Genomic DNA, 18,456 nt, shown 5'->3' with positions numbered 1-18,456 from the left:
ACATGGTGAAACCTCATCTCTACTAAAAGTACAAAAATTAGCCGGGTGTGATGGTATGCGCCTATAGTCCCAGCTACTCAGGAGGCTGAAGCAGGAGAATCGCGTGAACCCGGGAGGCAGAGGTTGTAGTGAGCTGAGATCTCCCCACTGCACTTCAGCCTGGATGACAGAGCAAGACTCTTGTCTCAAAACAAAAACAAAACAAAACAAAACAAAAAACACTGAAAAGCAGGCATCAACCAGGTAGGAGCTGAGGTGTGACAGCTTTCCAACTCACAGTGAACAAAGTGAGCCTGCAAATGAAAAACATAATGCTATGAAGTTCACACAGCACAATCAACAACCTACAGATGAATTTGCCCAAGATGAAATTCATATAATAAAACTCAGCCAGGCGCCATGGCTCATACCTGTAATCCCAGTGCTTTGGGAGGCCAAGGCAGTTGAATCACATGAACCCAGGAGTTTGAGACCAGCCTGGGGAACATAATGAGACCTCATCCTGTCTCTACAAAAATAAAAGATGAGCTGTGTGTGGTAGGGCATGCCTAGAGTCCCAGTATGTGGGAGGCTGAGGCAAAAGGATTGCTTGAGCTCAAGAGTTTGAGGCTGGAGTGAGCTATGATCATGCCACAGCACTCCAGCTGGAGTAATAGAGCAAGATACTGTCTCTAAATAAATAAACAAGGCAAAAAATACTTTAAAATAGTGTAATTAAGATTAACATTCATTATGAAAGAAGAAAAAACTTTGTGAAAGAAACACAGAATTGAAGCAACAACATGCGAATATGAAAAACAACCAATTAGAAGTCGTGAAAACCTAAATAGTCATGGAAATGTTTTTAAATCACTCGGTAGAAAAATAAGCATTAGAATGGAATAAAAAATTAGTACATTGAAAGAGAAATTGGGAGAAAAATATGGATCTTGTTGAGCTCCCTCATTTTACAGATCATAATTGATGTGGGGAAGGTCACAGACTGAGTGAGTAGGAGGGGTCTCCTGAATGCCAGGGCGTTGCTTTTTCTGCTACCTGTCAGTACCTCTCCTAATCTGCTTCCATCTTCTCTGGCAAAAACAAAAGAAACGAGTAGTCTGCAAACATGGAAAGCAAAAATTGGAAATTTGAGAAGAGGGGTTATGGCCCAAGAGAGGCTTGGAAGAATTATGTCCTTAGGTGCCAAACTTACAAGTGCAATTTATACCAAAATCATTGGCAGTGGCCCTTTCCTTTCTCCTTTCCTGCCTCTCCTCCAACCCTCTTTTTTTTTTTTTTTTTGATAGAATTCCCTTTGTTGCCCCTAACTCTTTGTTAAAATTATTATATGTGCAGAAAAGCTGAATGAACAACTACCTTTCACCTAAACATTTGTTAACATTTTGCTATATTTGCTTTTCCTCTTCCCTGTGTGTACTTAGTTTTGTTTTTGTTGAAACTAAGTGAAAAAAAGTATTTTGTTGTTGAGAATAAGTTGCAGACAACATGATACCTCACCCCAAATACTTCGGCATACATCTCCTAAGAGGAACCACAGTACCATTATCACACCTAAGAAGATTGTCAGTAATTCCATACTATCATCTAATATCCAAGCCACATTCAAATTTCCCCAGTCGTCCCAAGAATGTCTTTTATAGATTGTTTTTGTCATCACTGTTACTGCTTGAAATGTCTTTTATAGGTTGTTTTTGTCATCACTGTTATTGCTTTATTTTCCTGTACCAGTATCCATCAAGGTTCCCATTGCATTGGTTATTACAAAAAAGAAGGGAGACATTTTCTAGAAAAACAAATCTGGAAGTGGATCCGGGTTACTTATTTTCACCACTGTTTCTGTTGACTTTTGTGTATTCCAGGCTGAGATTTTAACTGGCCTCACAGTGGACAGCGCTGCAGATGCTGGGGAGGCTGCTTTAGTGCTCTTGAAAAGGGGCTGCCAGGTGGTAATCATTACCTTAGGGGCTGAGGGATGTGTGGTGCTGTCACAGACAGAACCTGAACCAAAGCACATTCCCACAGAGAAAGTCAAGGCTGTGGATACCACGGTAAGTTTTAAAATTTGAGAATCATGTTTAGCCCTTGAAAATTGTTACTTAGTAGCTAATTAGATGCCGCACCTGAATTTTTGGATAATGAAATAAAGGCCTAGTAAGTGATATGGTGAAAGAGAAGAACAAGCAGGCTGGGGAACTGTGTTTTAATCCCTCTCTAACTCTCTGTGGGACTTTATGCAAGCAACTTGACCTCTCTGAGATGTTGTTTCCTCATTCATAAAATCAGAATAGCAGTAAAATTATACCTGTATTACCTATATTCATTCATTTATCCAGTCATTCATTCAACAAATAGGGATTTGTGGAATACCTATTATGTCCCAGATATATGATAGTTGCTGGGGATATAGCAATAAATAAGGCAAAGTCTCTGCCCTTGTAGGGCTTAGATTCTAGACAGTGAACAAGTAGCTGTGTCTTACAAGCTTCTCATGTGAAATGAGCAGCAAGGAGCACTGGTTAAGCAGAGATCATTCTTTTAACCAACAAATTCTAGCAGCTAACATTTACTGCATGCTTGCCGCGTCTCTTTTGCATACATCTCATTTAATCTTTAAACAATTCTGTGGGACAGGTATTATTTCCATTTTGCAGATGAAGAAACTTATACAGGATCACATTGCTGGTAGGTAACAGAGCTGGAGATTCGAAACTAGGCATACGGACTCCACACAGACATGTTTTGTATAAGGTACTGTGCTAAGGACCAGTGTGCTAGGTGAACAAGCCATGGCTACAGAGTAGGAATGAAAAGGAAACAAGTTAGAAAAAAGACTCATGGTTCCCCTAAAGCTAGGGAAACACAAATTGTTTGTTTATTGTTAGAATTCAGAAGAGCTTGCCGGGCGCCACTTCATGCCTGTAATCCCAGCACTTTGGGAGTCTGAGGTGGGCGGATCACGAGGTCAAGAGATTGAGAACATCCTGGCCAACATGGTGAAACCCCGTCTTTACTAAAAATACAAAACTTAGCTGGGCATGGTGGTGCACACCTGTAGTCCCAGCTACTTGGGAGGCTGAGGCAGGAGAATCACTTGAACCCAGGAGGCGGAGGTTGCAGTGAGCCGAGATTGCACCACTGCACTCTAGCCTGGTGACAGAGCAAGACCCCGTCTCAAAAAAAAAAAAAAAAAAGAATTCAGGAGAGCGGACTAGAAAAGTAAGTAAACTAGACTTGAGGAAGAATAAACATTTTAGGGTTTTTATTTATAAGAAACTGATAGAAAATTATTCAAAAATATATTTTGGTTTGTTTTTATGCTTAAAAGTGACTTCAAAATGTGGGTCATTATGAAAAAAGAAGGCTGAGGGGATCTGATGAAGTTTTGGATGTGAATATACTTTGAAAAATATTCAAGTGCAAGAAATGGTTATGTGACATGAAATTAACATCCTGGTTGCCTTTCAAAATTGCTTTACCAGGTATTTGATAAAGTGTGCTTGGTGTTGCTATTGTCTTCATATTTAGTCATTTCTGAAACTATTAGTTTATTTTCTGTTTGTCAAGGACAAGAACCTGTATTTGAGGGGGTCCTTAGTTCTGAAATCGATCCTCCATTAGACTAACACTACTTTAAGTCCTGACCTAAAGTGAAAAGACTCTATGCATCTCCTGCTAAAAGTGAAATGAGAGTTCCTCAAAGACCTACATAGATGCACAGAAGTGGCTCAGCCCCTATTCTCGGTGTCCATGTTAGTTACTACCCCTTTGGATTGTAAGCACCAGAAGCACAACTCAGGCTTATGCAGGAAAAAGGATTTATTTGTTGCATATAATTGCAAAGTGTAAAGATATGGCAGAATGCAGAGGTTGAACGGTGTCATCCAGGCAAGTCAGGTCACTTGCTCGCTGGCTCCCTCCCTGTCAGCTCTGCCCTCCTCATAGTGGGCTGTGAGCTCAGGTGGGTCCACTCCCTGCCCACACTGTGCCTCATGTCATGTCCCTGTCCCTGGTTTCAGATTCAAATCACTCTTATCAGAAGATAGGGAAGTGGATGCTGACAAGAAAACAGTAGAATGTCTAGTGTGTTTTAATATATCTAGAGATTTTTCATTTTCTTGCAGAATTTGAAGATGAATTAGTATATAGGAAACTGAGGAAAATGTTTAAGTAAAGCAAATTTTCCCTTCTAGGTCATCTAGAACCTAAGGGGAAAAAGTATGATGAAGTGAATATAATCTTTGTACATGACGTGGCTATAAATGCTATAAATGCATAGTCATAACAGTGTAAATGCCAATTCTAGATTTAACCAAAAATGGAGATTAGAATAATATTGTGAAGATAGGAGGATAAAGTGAGTGTGCATTTGCACATGGGGGGACATAAAACTAAACGCTCATCTTCCATAATTGGAACTTAAGAGATAATATCTAAAATTGACTTTTTTTTTTTTTTTTTTTGAGACAGGTTCTCACTCTGTTGCCTAGACTGGAGTGCAGTGGCTCTATCTTGGCTCACTGCAACCTTTGCCTCCCAGGCTCAGGTGATCATCCTACCTCAGTCTCCTAAGTGTCTGGGACTACAGGTACACGCTACCGTGCCTGGCTAATTTTTATATTTTTAGTAGAGACAGGGTTTCACCACATGTCCCAAGATGGTCTCAAACTTCTGGGCTCAAGCAGTCCGCCCACCTCAGCCTCCTAGAGTGCTGGGATTATAGGCAGTGAGCCACCATGTGCAACCCTAAAGCTGGTTTTCTAAAAGCAGTATAAGTTTATTGCCAGAAACATCAGATAATTACCAGAAGAAATCACTAAAAGAATTTAAAGTATTTGCCTTATGAAAATGGGAATGGAGAGAGATTGGGCATTTATACTTAAACCTTACATGAGTCCACAAAAACTTGTATGTGAATGTTCATAGCAGCATTATTCATAATAGCCAAAAATTGGAAAGAACCCAATATTTATCAGCAGATGATGGATAAACAAATTGTGGTATATCCATACAATGGAAAATTATTCAGCCATTAAAAAGAATACTGATACATACAACAACATGGATGAAGCTCCAAAGCATTATGCTAAGTGAAAGAAGCTAGATACAAAGGATTATATATTATGTGATTCCATTTAAATGAAATATTCAGAGTAGATCAATCCATAGATATAGAGCATAGATGGGTGGTTGCCAGGGACTAAGGGGAGGAGGAATGGGGAGAAACTGCCTAATGGGTAAGGAGTTTTACTTTAGAGTAATGGAAATGGTTTGAAACTAGATAAGAGGTTGATGATTATACGACATTGTGAGGATACTAAATGCCCCGAGTTATTTATGTTAAAATAGGTAAATTGTTAAATAATTATTTTTTAAAAGGAATGAAGTACTGATTCATGCTGTGACATGGATGCACCTTGAAAACATACTACTAAGTAAAAGAAGCCAGGCGTAAGAGGTCACATATTATGATTTTATTTCTATGAAATATCCAGAATAGGTATTATAAATCCATAGAGACAGGAAGTCAACTTATGGTTGCTGGGAGGGGATGGAGAGTGACCACTGATGAGTATGGAGTTCCTCTTTGGGGTGGTGAGAATGTTCTGGCATCAGTGGTAATAGTTGGACAAGCTTGTGGATAATACTAAAGAACACTAAAGCATACCCTTTTAAAGAGTGAATTTTATGATGCATGAATTATATTTCAAACAACAACAAAAAAGCTCCACCTAAGCAATTCAGTCATGAATGGATATTCGTTATAAAGACTCTCCACTGAATTGCCCTACTGAATATACGTGAGTGGACTCTCGGCATCCCCCAGGTGGAGTAGCAGTGACACTGACAGGAACCAGGGTAGTGATTTTCTGGGTCTAGAATCTTCCTCATCTTTTTTATGCTATCTTCGTCCTCTCATCCAGCACTTTCATTATTAAAACCCTTACCTGTTCTGCACACAGCTGTGCAGCCTCTTCGTAAATCTGATAAAGAGAAGATAATTCACGTGGCGAGTGAGAAGCTCCCAGGGAGGCATTTTCTTCTGAACAAATGAGCTCTTTCACTTTTCTGTGAGGAGGGTATTACTTGCTCTCAGTCGGTATGTAACCTTCTCGCTTTTCTCTTCCTCCTAATCCCTTATTAAAAAGTCAGGGGTGACATGGATAGTGGAAACATCTTTAGTTTGTTGGCGTGTTGTCCACTCGAGGCAGACAGCCTGCCCTAGAAGAAGCCACTTCCCGTTCTACGTCAGTGCTTCTGCAGACTGCTATATTCAGTTTTGCCTCACTGTTAATAGTTGAATATATCACTTCTATTTTTACATCTGTTTTTCCCGTTGTACTAGAGTGAGATGGTGGCAGTAACTGCAGATGTCCTCAGCTCAGTTTGGAAGACGTGACAGATGTGTCTTTTCTCCCATTTCTACATGTTATCTGAATCTCAGCCTCCAAATGACAGAGCGTGCATGTCCGCCCTCTGTTCTTCCACCCTGAATGTTAGGGGGTTTGCCTGCTTGCGTTTAGGATTGCACTAAGCACTCCATAGTCAGAGGCACACACCTAAGCATAGTATATTTTAGGATTGTGCTACTGTGATATATTATAACATTAGTTATCCCTGACTTATAAGCACTGAAATTCTTGACATATAAATTGCTTTTCTTTATGTAAATGGTTAAGTCCTGGAATCTACAATAACACTCTCAAGAATTTAGTCCATAGGCTAAATCTGTCTTCTCAAGAATCACTCACTATGTAATAATGCATGGGTATGTAAGTAAACTGAGAACAAACACAAGCCAGGGGCACAGGAAATGTATCTTTCCTGTTCTTTATTCTCCTTTCTATCCTTCACATTTGAGTCCTGTAGTGTTCAGAGTTGCTGATGAGGCACTAGGCAGTGGCAGCCAGCTGCATGGGTGTCCCATAACTACTCAGGGCTTGAGAGTTAACTCTAAATTAGGATTGCACCAGTAAGAAGTAGAGATAATTTCTGTTAAAGTTTGCACAGAAGCACTTTCTTAGGATGAGGTGGTCGCTGGGGCTGGCAGGTTACTCACAGGTTTCCCAGGTGACCTCTTGTATTCCTCGCCTCCTGGGTTCTGGCCCACGGCCGTCCCAGCTGTCTCAAGGGTAGGGTTAATGGATCAACTTCTTAGGCCCCATCCAGTCTGACAGTTCAATCTTTGAAAACCTAGCATCTGAGGGGCCATTACTCCCGACTTGGTGTGACCTTTCCTCCGCCCTACATTCTCCTCTCCCCACCCTTGTCACTTCCACCAGTGGAAAGTCAAACTAATATTACAAAATGTACTTAGAACTAATGAATTGACGTGATCTCAAGAGGTGTTTCTCAACGCAGGCAACCTGAGGCCCTGTTCCCTGCTTAGCCATAGTCCTGCTGGGAGGACTGAATACTCAGCAGTTCTTGCATGAGCACTGCCAGTACTAGTCTCCGTGACTCTCCTTGAACTGTGTTTCCCCAGCAGACTACTCTTCTTCTTCTCATCTCCTTCTTTCTGATCAATGTATACTTTCTTTGCATGTGGTAATCAGTTGAGTTTCTGAGGGAATTTGTGGCTCAGAAGCCATTTTGTCCTTGAATAGAGGCTTTGCACATTTCTGTCCAGAAGCTTCTGTTATAGCCAAGATGTTTTGGTGTCCCTTACTGTTGATTGGCAATACTTGAGAAAGGGCTGGGTGAGTAAAATAATATCGTTTAAAAAATGGTCAAATCTTAGCTGCTGAAGAGGTAACTGTAAAGTAATAAGGCTAATTTTGAACTGCTCTGTCAAATTTTTTATCCAAGAACTGACTGTTGTTTTCTTCAAACCTTGACTTTAAGAGACTTACTCTACTGATACAGCTACTACTCAAAGTGCCTTTGGAAATCCTCTGTCAGAATTGCCTTGAGAGCCTTCATTATCACCTTTATTCCACTAATCACTTTTTCTACTTGTGAAATTAATACATACTTTAGTGTTCAAGCGGGGAAGGAGAGCAGCAACACAGAAAGGTATAAAGAAGAAAGTCAAGTATCCATGATCCTTCCACTTAAAAGTAATTGTTTTTTTTTTTTTTTGAGACGGAGTCTCGCTCAGTTGCCCAGGCTGGAGTGCAGTGGCATGATCTCGGCTCACTGCAAGCTCCGCCTCCCGGGTTCACGCCATTCTCCTCCCTCAGCCTCCCAAGTAGCTGGGACTACAGGCGCCCGCCACCACGCCCAGCTAATTTTTTGCATTTTTAGTAGAGACGGGGTTTCACCATGTTAGCCAGGATGGTCTCAATCTCCTGACCTCGTGATCCGCCCACCTCGGCCTCCCAAAGTGCTGGGATTACAGGCATGAGCCACCGCGCCCGGCCTAAAAGTAATTGTTAACCTTTGGGTGTAAATCCTTCCAGTTTTTTTTCTATGCATAGTCATACACTTTTGAATATCTACTTACAGACAATTTGAACATTTGCAATATTATAGGATTAATATGTGTAATTGCACATATTACAACCAAAAAATTACAACTAAAAAATAGTGTAAATACAACTAAAAAATAGTGTAAATACAACTAAAAAATCAAGTATTTCTCTAGAATATTATAAATAGGCAAGTCACTGAAGAAGAAATATGAAAAAAATAAATGAGACAATGTTTAACCTCATTAGAAGTCAGGAATATACACATTAACATAACAGTGAGGTCCTCTTTATTGCCCATAAGGTTGGCCAAAATTAAAATTTGAGAATGTTTAAGTCCAAATAGATCACAAAACAATTATTATACAGTCATGTAATTATGGTGGGAATGTAAATTTCTACAGTGTTTCCAGAGGGGCAATTTGACAGTACTAATCTTTTTTTTTTTTTTCTTTTTGAGATGGAGTTTTGCTCTGGTTGACCAGGCTGGAGTGCAATGGCTTAATCTCAGCTTGCCACAACCTCCGCCTCCCCAGTTCAAGCGATTCTCCTGCCTCAGCCTCCCAAGTAGCTGGGATTATAGGCATGCGCCACCACTCCCGGCTAATTTTTTGTATTTAATAGACACAAGGTTTCACCATGTTGGTCTGGCTGGTCTTGAACTCCTGACCTCAGATGATCCACCCACCTTGACCTCCCAAAGTGCTGGGATTACAGGCGTGAACCACCACGCCCAGCTGACAGTACTAATCTTTAAAATATACTTTCCCTTTGAAAATAGTAAATCTTAGCTAAGCGTGCTGGCTCACACCTGTAATCCAAGCACTTTGGGAGGCCGAGGCAGGAGGATTACTTGAGGCCCAGAGTTCAAGACCAGCCTGGGCAACATAGCAAGACCTTGTCTCTATAAAAAAGAAAGAAAGAAAGATGGAAAATAGTAAATCTTCTTCTAAGAATCCGTCCTACAAAAACGCTCGCATACACGAATATTTGTACAAGAATGTTTAATTCAACTTTGTTTGCAATAACCAAAAATTGAGGTGTGTCTTCCTAATCATCAATAGAAAAAGGGTAAATATTAATAATAATGTGGTGCCATTTACTTGAAAGTAACTCTCTAGCTATCTCTAAGTAAATGCATATTTTAAAATCTGGAAAGAACCTCACCAGCTGTTATGATCATTATTCATGGGAAGGGGTATAGGCTGGGGAGAAGGTGTTATAAAGGGGGACTTCTGTCTGCTCCATACTCTACTGAATTATTTGAGTTTTTCCATAAGCCTGTATTTTTCATGTATTACTTTGTAATTTGAAATAAATATGACTTAGGGACATGGTCAAAAGCTGTTTGGAGCCATATCTAGCAAGTAAGATCGGTGATACCATTTCTCTGAGGGTGTACTGGGCATTATCCTCACAAAGAACCTCTCAAGCAGTTCATAATCTTCATATAACTAGGCCGAGGAGCCCCTTGACGTAGGATAACCTCTGAATGGATAGACTCCTTGTGCCAAAAATATAGATCTCCATTACCTTCCTATTGAGGGCACTTAAGGCTCCTTCAGTCTGGTTAGTTTATTATATACTTCGACAGGTTTTTTTTCTTAATCTTTTTAAAGAAATCATTCCTCAGAAAACATGTTATTTTATACAGTTCTTCTTGGAAATACCAGAATAAATGTCAAAGCATCACAGTTTCTGATCATCATTCAAATGTACAGCAGATCTTCAGACAAATTTTCCTCATGTTCAGGTTTTCTGAATGAATGAATCTGCTTATAGATTTCCATTTAACTCTTCAACCCTCAGTCTCACAATTAATCATAGCTTGAGTGATCTTAACTCTGGCTTTTGCCACGTTGCTTGGTCTTCAGTTGATGGATTATCTGGAGTTGTAAAAGGGACCAGCCAATAGGTGATGTCTCATGTTTAGGTATTTGGTAGTTCACATACTTCATCTGCCATCTGAAACAGTCGTGAATGGAATGGCTCATGAGAGATGGAGGAACATGTAACACCATGCTGTGGACTGAATTGCGTTCCCACCAAAATTCATATGTTGAAGCCCTAACCCCCAATGTGACTGTATTTGGAGATAGAGAAAGAAAGCAATGGTTAAATGAGGTCATAAGGGTAGGGTCCTGGTTCGATGGGATTAGCATCCTTATAAGGAAAGACACCAGAGAGCTTGCTCTCTCACTCTCTCCCTTTTTTTTTTCTCTCTCTGCTCTGTGTGCACACAGAGTCATGTGAGCACACAGCAAGATGGTGACCACCTACAATCCAAGAAAAGAGGCCTCAGAATGAAACCTACTTTGCCAGTACCTTGATCTTGGACTTCCCAGCCTCCAGAACTGTGAGAAATAAATTTCTATTGTTTAGGCTGTTCAGTCCATGTAATTTTGTTATAGCAGCCCTAGGAGCCTAATACATACACAGAGTCAAGTGAATGTGCTTCAGAAGTGACCTGAAGTGAATGCTAGAAAATTGGCTGTTCTGTAAGGAGAAAATAATCCAAAGCAAACTAAGAGGACTGGCCTAAATCATCATTTTGGTGAAATATCTCAAGGGTTTTTGCATATGGTTTAACTGTAGTCATCAGTCCCAGTGGCTAAGAGCAGATGATGGCCTGAGTTCTAACCCTGATTTAGCCATTAACTAGCGGTGCTGCTTTGGGCAAATGATTTCTTATGTTAGGGGCTCAGGTTGTTCATCCAAGCATGATGTGTCTGGTGTGGCTGATCTCTGAGGCACCTCTGACCTCTGAAATTCCTTGGTTGAGTAGCCTCTGAAATTAGATTCTTTGGGGACATGAGGATTCTTTAGACTAACAATAAAAGCTGGGCACCACTCTGTGCCAGGCATCATGCTAGACTCTATGCATTACTTCACATCCTCAGAACAACCTGCAGGATGAGTTTTTGACTATTTGAGGGAGGAGGCAACTGTGGTTCTCAAAGGTTACTTGACCTGCCCAAGGGCCTACAGCTGGTAAGTTGGCAGAGCCAGGATTGATTTTAAGTTGGTCGGTCTGCCTATCTCCAACACCCATGGACTTGCTACCTCACTCACCACCCTGTCTTTTGATTTGGTGACAGTCTGCCTAGGCTTCACTCTCTCTTATTTGACATTCCAGCACTGACTTTCCTTGCCACTTCTTATGATACAGGCTGCTTTTCTGTAGATCTTCAGAAGCGGCCAGATCTTGAAAAGGCCTTGCTTACTTTGTACAGTACACTGCAGCCTCATTTAAATGAAACAATCCATGTATACCCTGAGAACAGTGCCTAGCACATGTAAGCACTCAGTATGTGTTAGTTCTTACTAGTACATCCCTGTATATCTGATTGTTCACTTTACCACTTTATGGATCATTTGGGTACCAGGTAGCGTAGACCAGGAGCTTGTATCACCCACCATTAAGCAGAATGAATATTCTCTTGGCTGTGTACATTAGTACAATGTACCATGATGCAACTCCAGCTTCTTCCTACCATGGTAAGGAGCAGGACCATGTGGTGATATGGTTTGGCTCTGTGTCCCCACCCAAATCTCGCCTCAAATTGTAATCCCCAGGTGTCGAGGGAGGGACCTGGTGGGAGGTGATTGGATTATGAGGGCACTTTTTCCCATGCTATTCTTGTGATAGTGAGTGAGTTCTCACGAGATCTGATGGTTTTATAAGGAGCTCTTCTCCCTTCCCTTCACACGCTCTATCTCACCTGCTGCCATGTAAGATGTGCCTACTTGTCACTTGTCATGATACAGGCATCTATAATTGCTCCTTTTCTGTAGATCTTCAGAAGCTGCCAGATCTTGAAAAGGCCTTGCTTTCTTTGTACAGTACACTGCAGCCTCATTTAAATGAAATAACCCTTGTATACACTGAGAACAGTGCTTCCTTCCACCGTGATTGTAAGTTTCCTGAGGCCTCCCAAGCCATGCGGAACTATGAGTCAGTTAAACCTCCTTTCTTGATAAATTACTCAGTCTTGGGTATTTATAGCAGCGTGAAAATGGACTAATACACATGGACAGTGATTTGCAGGATCATGCCCATTCCAGACAGCAAAGGTTCTGCAACAACTCATATTCTTTCATTCTCATCATTGAATGATCAAACCTGGAGGGGAGGTGCACCACTCTCAGAGACTATAACCAAATCATTTTTTCATTAAATTTATTTAAGTAAGAGCTAAACTATAAAGGTTAGTGAAAATGTGATTCTTATTTTTTAACATTCACAAGCTAGCTTTTTAGTTGAGGCAACCTCCTGCCCATCCTTAAGGTTCATCTCAGAGAGTTCTCTTTGGGCAACCCCACTGCTTAATACAATGCTTGGCATATAATAATAGGCCCTCTGCAAATAAATAAAAGAGTTCTAGGCCGGGCGCGGTGGCTCAAGCCTGTAATCCTAGCACTTTGGGAGGCCGAGACGAGCGGATCACGAGGTCAGGAGATCGAGACCATCCTGGCTAACCCGGTGAAACCCCGTCTCTACTAAAAAATACAAAAAACTAGCCGGGCAAGGTGGCGGGCGCCTGTAGTCCCAGCTACTCGGGAGGCTGAGGCAGGAGAATGGCGTGAACCCGGGAGGCAGAGCTTGCAGTGAGCCAAGATCCAGCCACTGCACTCCAACCTGGGCGACACAGCGAGACTCCGTCTCAAAAAAAAAAAAAAAAAAAAAAAAAAGAGTTCTAGTTCCTTCTGGGAAAGTAACTAGTTTGAGTGTTAAGAGTCGCTTACCCTCCCTGAGCCTTAGTTTTCTCAGGGGACTAGGGGATCAATTGGATTTCTTACATTCCTTAGGTTCTACATTTAAGATACCCAGGGAAACAATAATCTTAGGGGGACTAGGGGATCAATTGGATTTCTTACATTCCTTAGGTTCTACATTTAAGATACCCAGGGAAACAATAATCTTAGATATAAATGCTCCCTATAAATGATTTGCAAACAGAATAATTACCCAGTTTTCCATTTTTAAACATATGCTTAGATTGTTTTATCTATAGTCATACAAAGGCCAGGCCAAAAAAACTAAGTTACAGAGAGTGCACGACATCTCTGAAATCATCATCATAGAATAAAGAAAACCCAAATGAGGTTCCGAAATAGCCCTCTGAACCTTAGAAATGATATTAGTAAAACTCTGCAGACTCTGTTAGCTAGAAAAAATGAAGAAGACAAAAAGAAGTTCACTGACTGTAAGGAAAGGACAGAGGACAAGGTAATTGCAGAAGAGATGGATAGACAAGGCACAAGACATCTGTCATGCCCAGGGGGCCATATTAGCTCTATTACATTACTTCCACATCAACAGATCACCTCATTTATTAGCTAATCAGGCAGAATTCAATATTTTAAATTATCTTTCTTAATCCTGCATGTGATCAGTTGAATACCCAGGGCTCTAGAAATCTAATTGTAACTGCTTACCAGAAATGTCATCTTCACTTTGAGGAATTGAACCAGGGCCAAATCTAAGGCTGTTTTCTCCACTTTCCCAAGGTACTGTCCCACAGTCAGACCTGGACATGTGTGTACATGTGACTACTGCCTGACAGCTTAGGGGCTCCCTGAGGAGATGTGGGCCCCTGGCCCTGCTTCAGAACTCAAATATGGCCAGGGACTGAAAGAGGAATATGGTAGTAGAAAAGAGGGGTTTGGAAGTGGATGTAGAGTACAGAAAAGGAACCGTTGTTTCAGCCTTGGAAAAAGCCAAGAGAGAACTAAATCTAGATTTAGAATGTTCTGTGGGCCTAGACATAAAATAGTCCCTCTGCCCAGTAAGAGGGGATTGTATAAGATATAGGATCTTGCTTACCCATCTACGATTAGGATTTCGCTTCCTCTTTGCTTCCTACAGCTAACCCCACCTGTCCACCCTCCTTAAGCTTCTAAGACATTGGTGTGATAATATGGCAGTGAGCCTGGGGTCTACTCCTCACCTATCTTCCTGGGATGTTATAATGGTGTTCTCAGGAGCAAACCTGCCAGGACAACACAATAGATTTTCTAAGTGGTTTCCATTGAGTGACAGTGTTTCCAGGGTAGACCTGAAATTATGAGGAGGTGAAAAAAACCACCTAGAGCCAGGCGCGATGGTGCATACCTGTAATCCAGCACTTTGGGAGGCAGATGTGGGCAGATTGAACTCAGGAGTACAAGACCAGCCTGGGCAACATGGCAAAACCCCGTCTTGAAAAAAAAGTTAGCCAGCATGGTGGCACACGTCTGTAATCCCCACTACTTGGGAGGTTGAGGCAGGAGGATCACTTGAGCCTGGGAGGCCAAGGCTGCAGTGAGCCGAGATCATTCCACTGTACTCCAGCCTGGGCAACAGCAAGACCCTGTCTCAAAAAAAGAAGAAAAAATGCCCAGAGCCAAACCATAGAGCCCATGGCAGTGGGAGCCATGCCCGTTGCCCTCAATGGCCATTATTGCTGATGGAGTTGAACAAGGGAATAGAAAAAGAGGTGTCTAGTTCATAGCTTGCTGCACTCTGCCCTTTGTATAAAAGTGTGTGCGTGTGTGTGTGTGTTGTAGGTTAATGGTGTGTATACTTTGCGTGTCTATGTTGATGGCATGTACTGTGAATAAACAGTTAATTGCATGAATGCCATGTGCTTATGTGTACATGTGTGTGAAAAGAATGTACTGCTGTGGGACAGAGTTTAAAGCAGCTATAAAGCAATTCATTCTTGCTTTCCTCTTCCTATTTCAGTTCCTTTAAGAACAAATACAGAAGTGTTCTATACTGTGGTACAGCCCCTGAAAAAGTTATGGATTTGGAGATCAAAGGGATCCAGAGATTAGGTGAAGTACATCTCCCCTAAGAGGTGCTCTAAAAACTGAAAATGTTATATTGTTTTCTTTCCTTGGTCAAGCAAACCAAAATTAGAAAAAGAAAGATTATAGTGACATCTGCTAAGTGTCTTCCCCATGACTGTCCTGTTCCCAATTAGGAAAATCTTTTTCCTTCGTTTAGTATTCCCTTTAACTTTTAGTTTTAGTATGTAGGAATCTAATTGTTTAGATCAAGTTGTATGTGACTATAATTTGCATCAAATACATACATTTATTTCTCCCCTCACTAGTCCAAGGCAAATCAGATTGCCTCTCTTTCCTTCCTTCCTTTCCTCCTTTTATTCTTCCTTCCTTCAAATGATGAAATATTTCAACCACGCTGAACAGTATAGAGAATAATATCATGAACATCCATTGACTCACCACCTAGCTTTATTAATTTTTTATATTTTGCTATTTTCGCTTCCGATAGTTTTTAAGAAATAAAATATTACAAACATACTGTAACTCCTGTGTTTAAGACACTTAGTGTTACGAAGAAGTTAGCTTTTTTTCTTTTAAGAGATTGGGTCTCACTTTGCCACCCATGCTAGAGTGCAGTGGCACCATCATAGTTCACCATAGTCTCAAACTCCTGGGCTCAAGCCATCCTCCCACCTTAGTCTCCTGAGTAACTGGGACCACAGGCATATACTATTATGCCCAGCTGATTTTTTTTTTTTTTTTCTAGAGCTGGAGTCTCACTTTGTTGCACAGCCTTGTCTCATACTCCTTCCTGGTTTCAAGCAATCCTCCCACCTCAGCCTCCCAAAGTGCTGGAAATATAGGCACGAGCCAACACGCTGAGCCAGAACTTAGCTATTAATAATACATTTGAAGACAGTATTCGTTTATTAAAATGTCTCTTGTTCCTTGCCATTTTGCAGTTTTACTACAGGGAACCTAGATCTGAATTTATTTATACTGCTTATGACTCTTCTTCCTGAATCTCAGTATTTATGGTTTTCATCAATTCTGAAAAACTCACAACCATTTTCTCTTATTGTTGCCTTTCCCCTATTTTCTCTGGGAACCATGTTAGATATTCATTCTCTCTCTCTCTCTCTCTCTCTCTCTCTCTCTCTCTCTCTCTCTGGGAGTGTGTGTGTGTGTGTGTGTGTGTGTGTCTCTCTCTCTCCACATATATATAGATAGATAGAGATGTATAGATAGAGATATATGTAGACCTTCTCTTTCTATTCTTCATGTCTTTTAAATTTTGTCTCTTCCATGATTTCCATATCCTGGTCTCTCAGTGCTATATTCTGGGTTATTTCTTCAGGTCTTTTGCCCAGTTCATTACTTGTCTTTTTAGCCATGTCTGATTTGTTTAGAAACCTGTTTTTGTGTATAGAAACCATATATTTTATTTCTAAAATTTCCATTTGATTCTATCTCAAACCTGCCCATTCTTTCATGTGGTAGATTCTTATTTTAAAATTTCTTATTTTGTCTGTAATCATTTTAAACATATATCTATAGTTTCTTTTAGCTGACTCTATTATCTGAAATTGCTGAGGGCTAATTTCATGTCTAACTGTTTACTCTGTTTCATGGTAGATGTTTTGTCACATGTTTTATAATTGTGGGCTGTGAGCTTATCTTCAGTGGTACTTTATCTGTGAGAATCCTATGTAGTCTAGGTTGAAGGTATTTCTTGCCAGAGAAATTTGCCTTTGCTTCTGCCTGCTGCCCCAGGAGTATCCCTTCCTGAGGAATACTTTTATTTTGATCTCTTGGCTTGTGAATTTCTGGCCACACAGGTAGTATAAATTTCAAAACCCAAACTGCCTAAAAACAAGATTGCGTTACAAAGTCTCAGTAACAGGATTTGTTGCTGTTTCTCTGAGCTGGTGCTGGAATTTTTTTTTCCTGGTTCATCTTTTCTGTAGGAGTCTTAGTTCCAGCACTCCACTTTGCTTGAAACCCACCTTTTGTCCAAACATGGCCATTAAAACCGAAGCCCCAAGATTACCAGGACCAGCATACTGCTTGGATGGCCATAGTTTATGCGCTTGCCATGCTAGTTTTTAGAACTCTCTTTGTTTTTGAACTCTGGGAAAATCTTATTTCTATTTTTTAGATATATTAATAGTAATAAGGCTTCTGTTTTACCCCAGAATTCTGAGTATCTTGTAGAAGGAGAGTTTTCAGAACTCTAGGCTACAACATTGCTACAAAGAGAAGCCTAAATTGGGTTTCTTCACAGGCAGTGATCACAGTCAGGGTCCTCAGGCTGCCTTTCATCTTATTCTCAGAACATCATGGGAGTTCCAAGACTAATGATACAAAAGCGGCCTCTAGAGCTGAAAACAGTTCCTTAAGAAACAGGAAATACCCTATCGGAAAGAATGGCAAAATGGAATGAGGCACATCCCACTGTATACTTTCTTATTCAGCACACTTTGAATTTTCCACATGCCACGCAGTGGATATGCACTGGTATACCAGGAACACACCGACACAATAAGACAGCCCCTGGCCACAAAGAGCTTGGAATCTAGAAGAGTGCATAGTCCATACAGTCAGAATGAGAAGTCTCATGGTGATGTAGTGGAGGGGGCCCACCTAGCCTGAGGAGCCCAGGGAAGCTGTTTGAGAGGGTAAGGGAAGGAGCCGAGCTGAAGGATATGGCAGTGGCCACTTGGTAAAGTGGCACCCAGGCAGAGGCAGCAGCTCATGAAGCAGCTAAAGGGAGCATGGCGTATTTGTGCTGCTTCAAATAGTTCTATTTGGAAAGACCTGAGTACAAAGGAGAGTGGGAAAGGATGAGGTGGAGAGGTGGCAGGGTTGGGTTGTAAAAGGTCTCCTTTGCCACTTCGGGGAATTCACACTTCTGAGGGCAGTGGGGAGCCATGTAAGCAAGGGATACATTTGATCAGATTTATACTTTATAAAAAGATTAATATGGCTGCTGTATGAAGAATAAATTGGAGTTTACAAGACTGGAGTCAGGGAGAACAGTCCAGAGACTGTCGTATTGATCTGGGTGAGAGAGGGTGGCAGCCTGGACTATGGATTCTGAGAAGTGGGTTTAAGAGCTCATGGGAATTCAGATGACATAAAGATAGTTCATTTCCTTAAAAAAAAAGTGGGGACGGGGAGAGATAACTAAGATGGTTATTTCATAGTTGAAACAAACAGATCATTCTGTCAGTCTGAGTGGTTTTCCACATTGTTTTTTACTCTGACTCACGTA

The 18,456-nt window shown here is 41.0% G+C and overlaps 1 protein-coding gene across 3 annotated transcripts in view; it reads left to right on the top strand.

Annotated features, from left to right (window-relative positions):
• Nucleotides 1–18,456, top strand: part of RBKS (ribokinase) — a 108,693-nt gene that overhangs the window by 60,500 nt on the left and 29,737 nt on the right. Inside the window, exons 7-8 of one of the 3 annotated variants that reach the window (XM_073022887.1) lie at nt 1,860–2,048; nt 4,468–4,585. In XM_073022887.1, the coding sequence (XP_072878988.1) occupies nt 1,860–2,048; nt 4,468–4,569 (291 nt within the window). In that variant the 3' untranslated portion in view covers nt 4,570–4,585. Of the gene's footprint in view, nt 1–1,859; nt 2,049–4,467; nt 4,586–10,651; nt 10,765–18,456 lie in introns of all 3 variants that reach the window. The other 2 variants (XM_038006217.2, XM_038006216.2) reach the window with 2 other exon arrangements.

Source organism: Chlorocebus sabaeus, chromosome 14 (genome assembly GCF_047675955.1).
Source record: "Chlorocebus sabaeus isolate Y175 chromosome 14, mChlSab1.0.hap1, whole genome shotgun sequence".
Classification (NCBI taxonomy): domain Eukaryota; kingdom Metazoa; phylum Chordata; class Mammalia; order Primates; family Cercopithecidae; genus Chlorocebus; species Chlorocebus sabaeus.
This window is presented reverse-complemented; position numbering and strand designations above follow the sequence as displayed.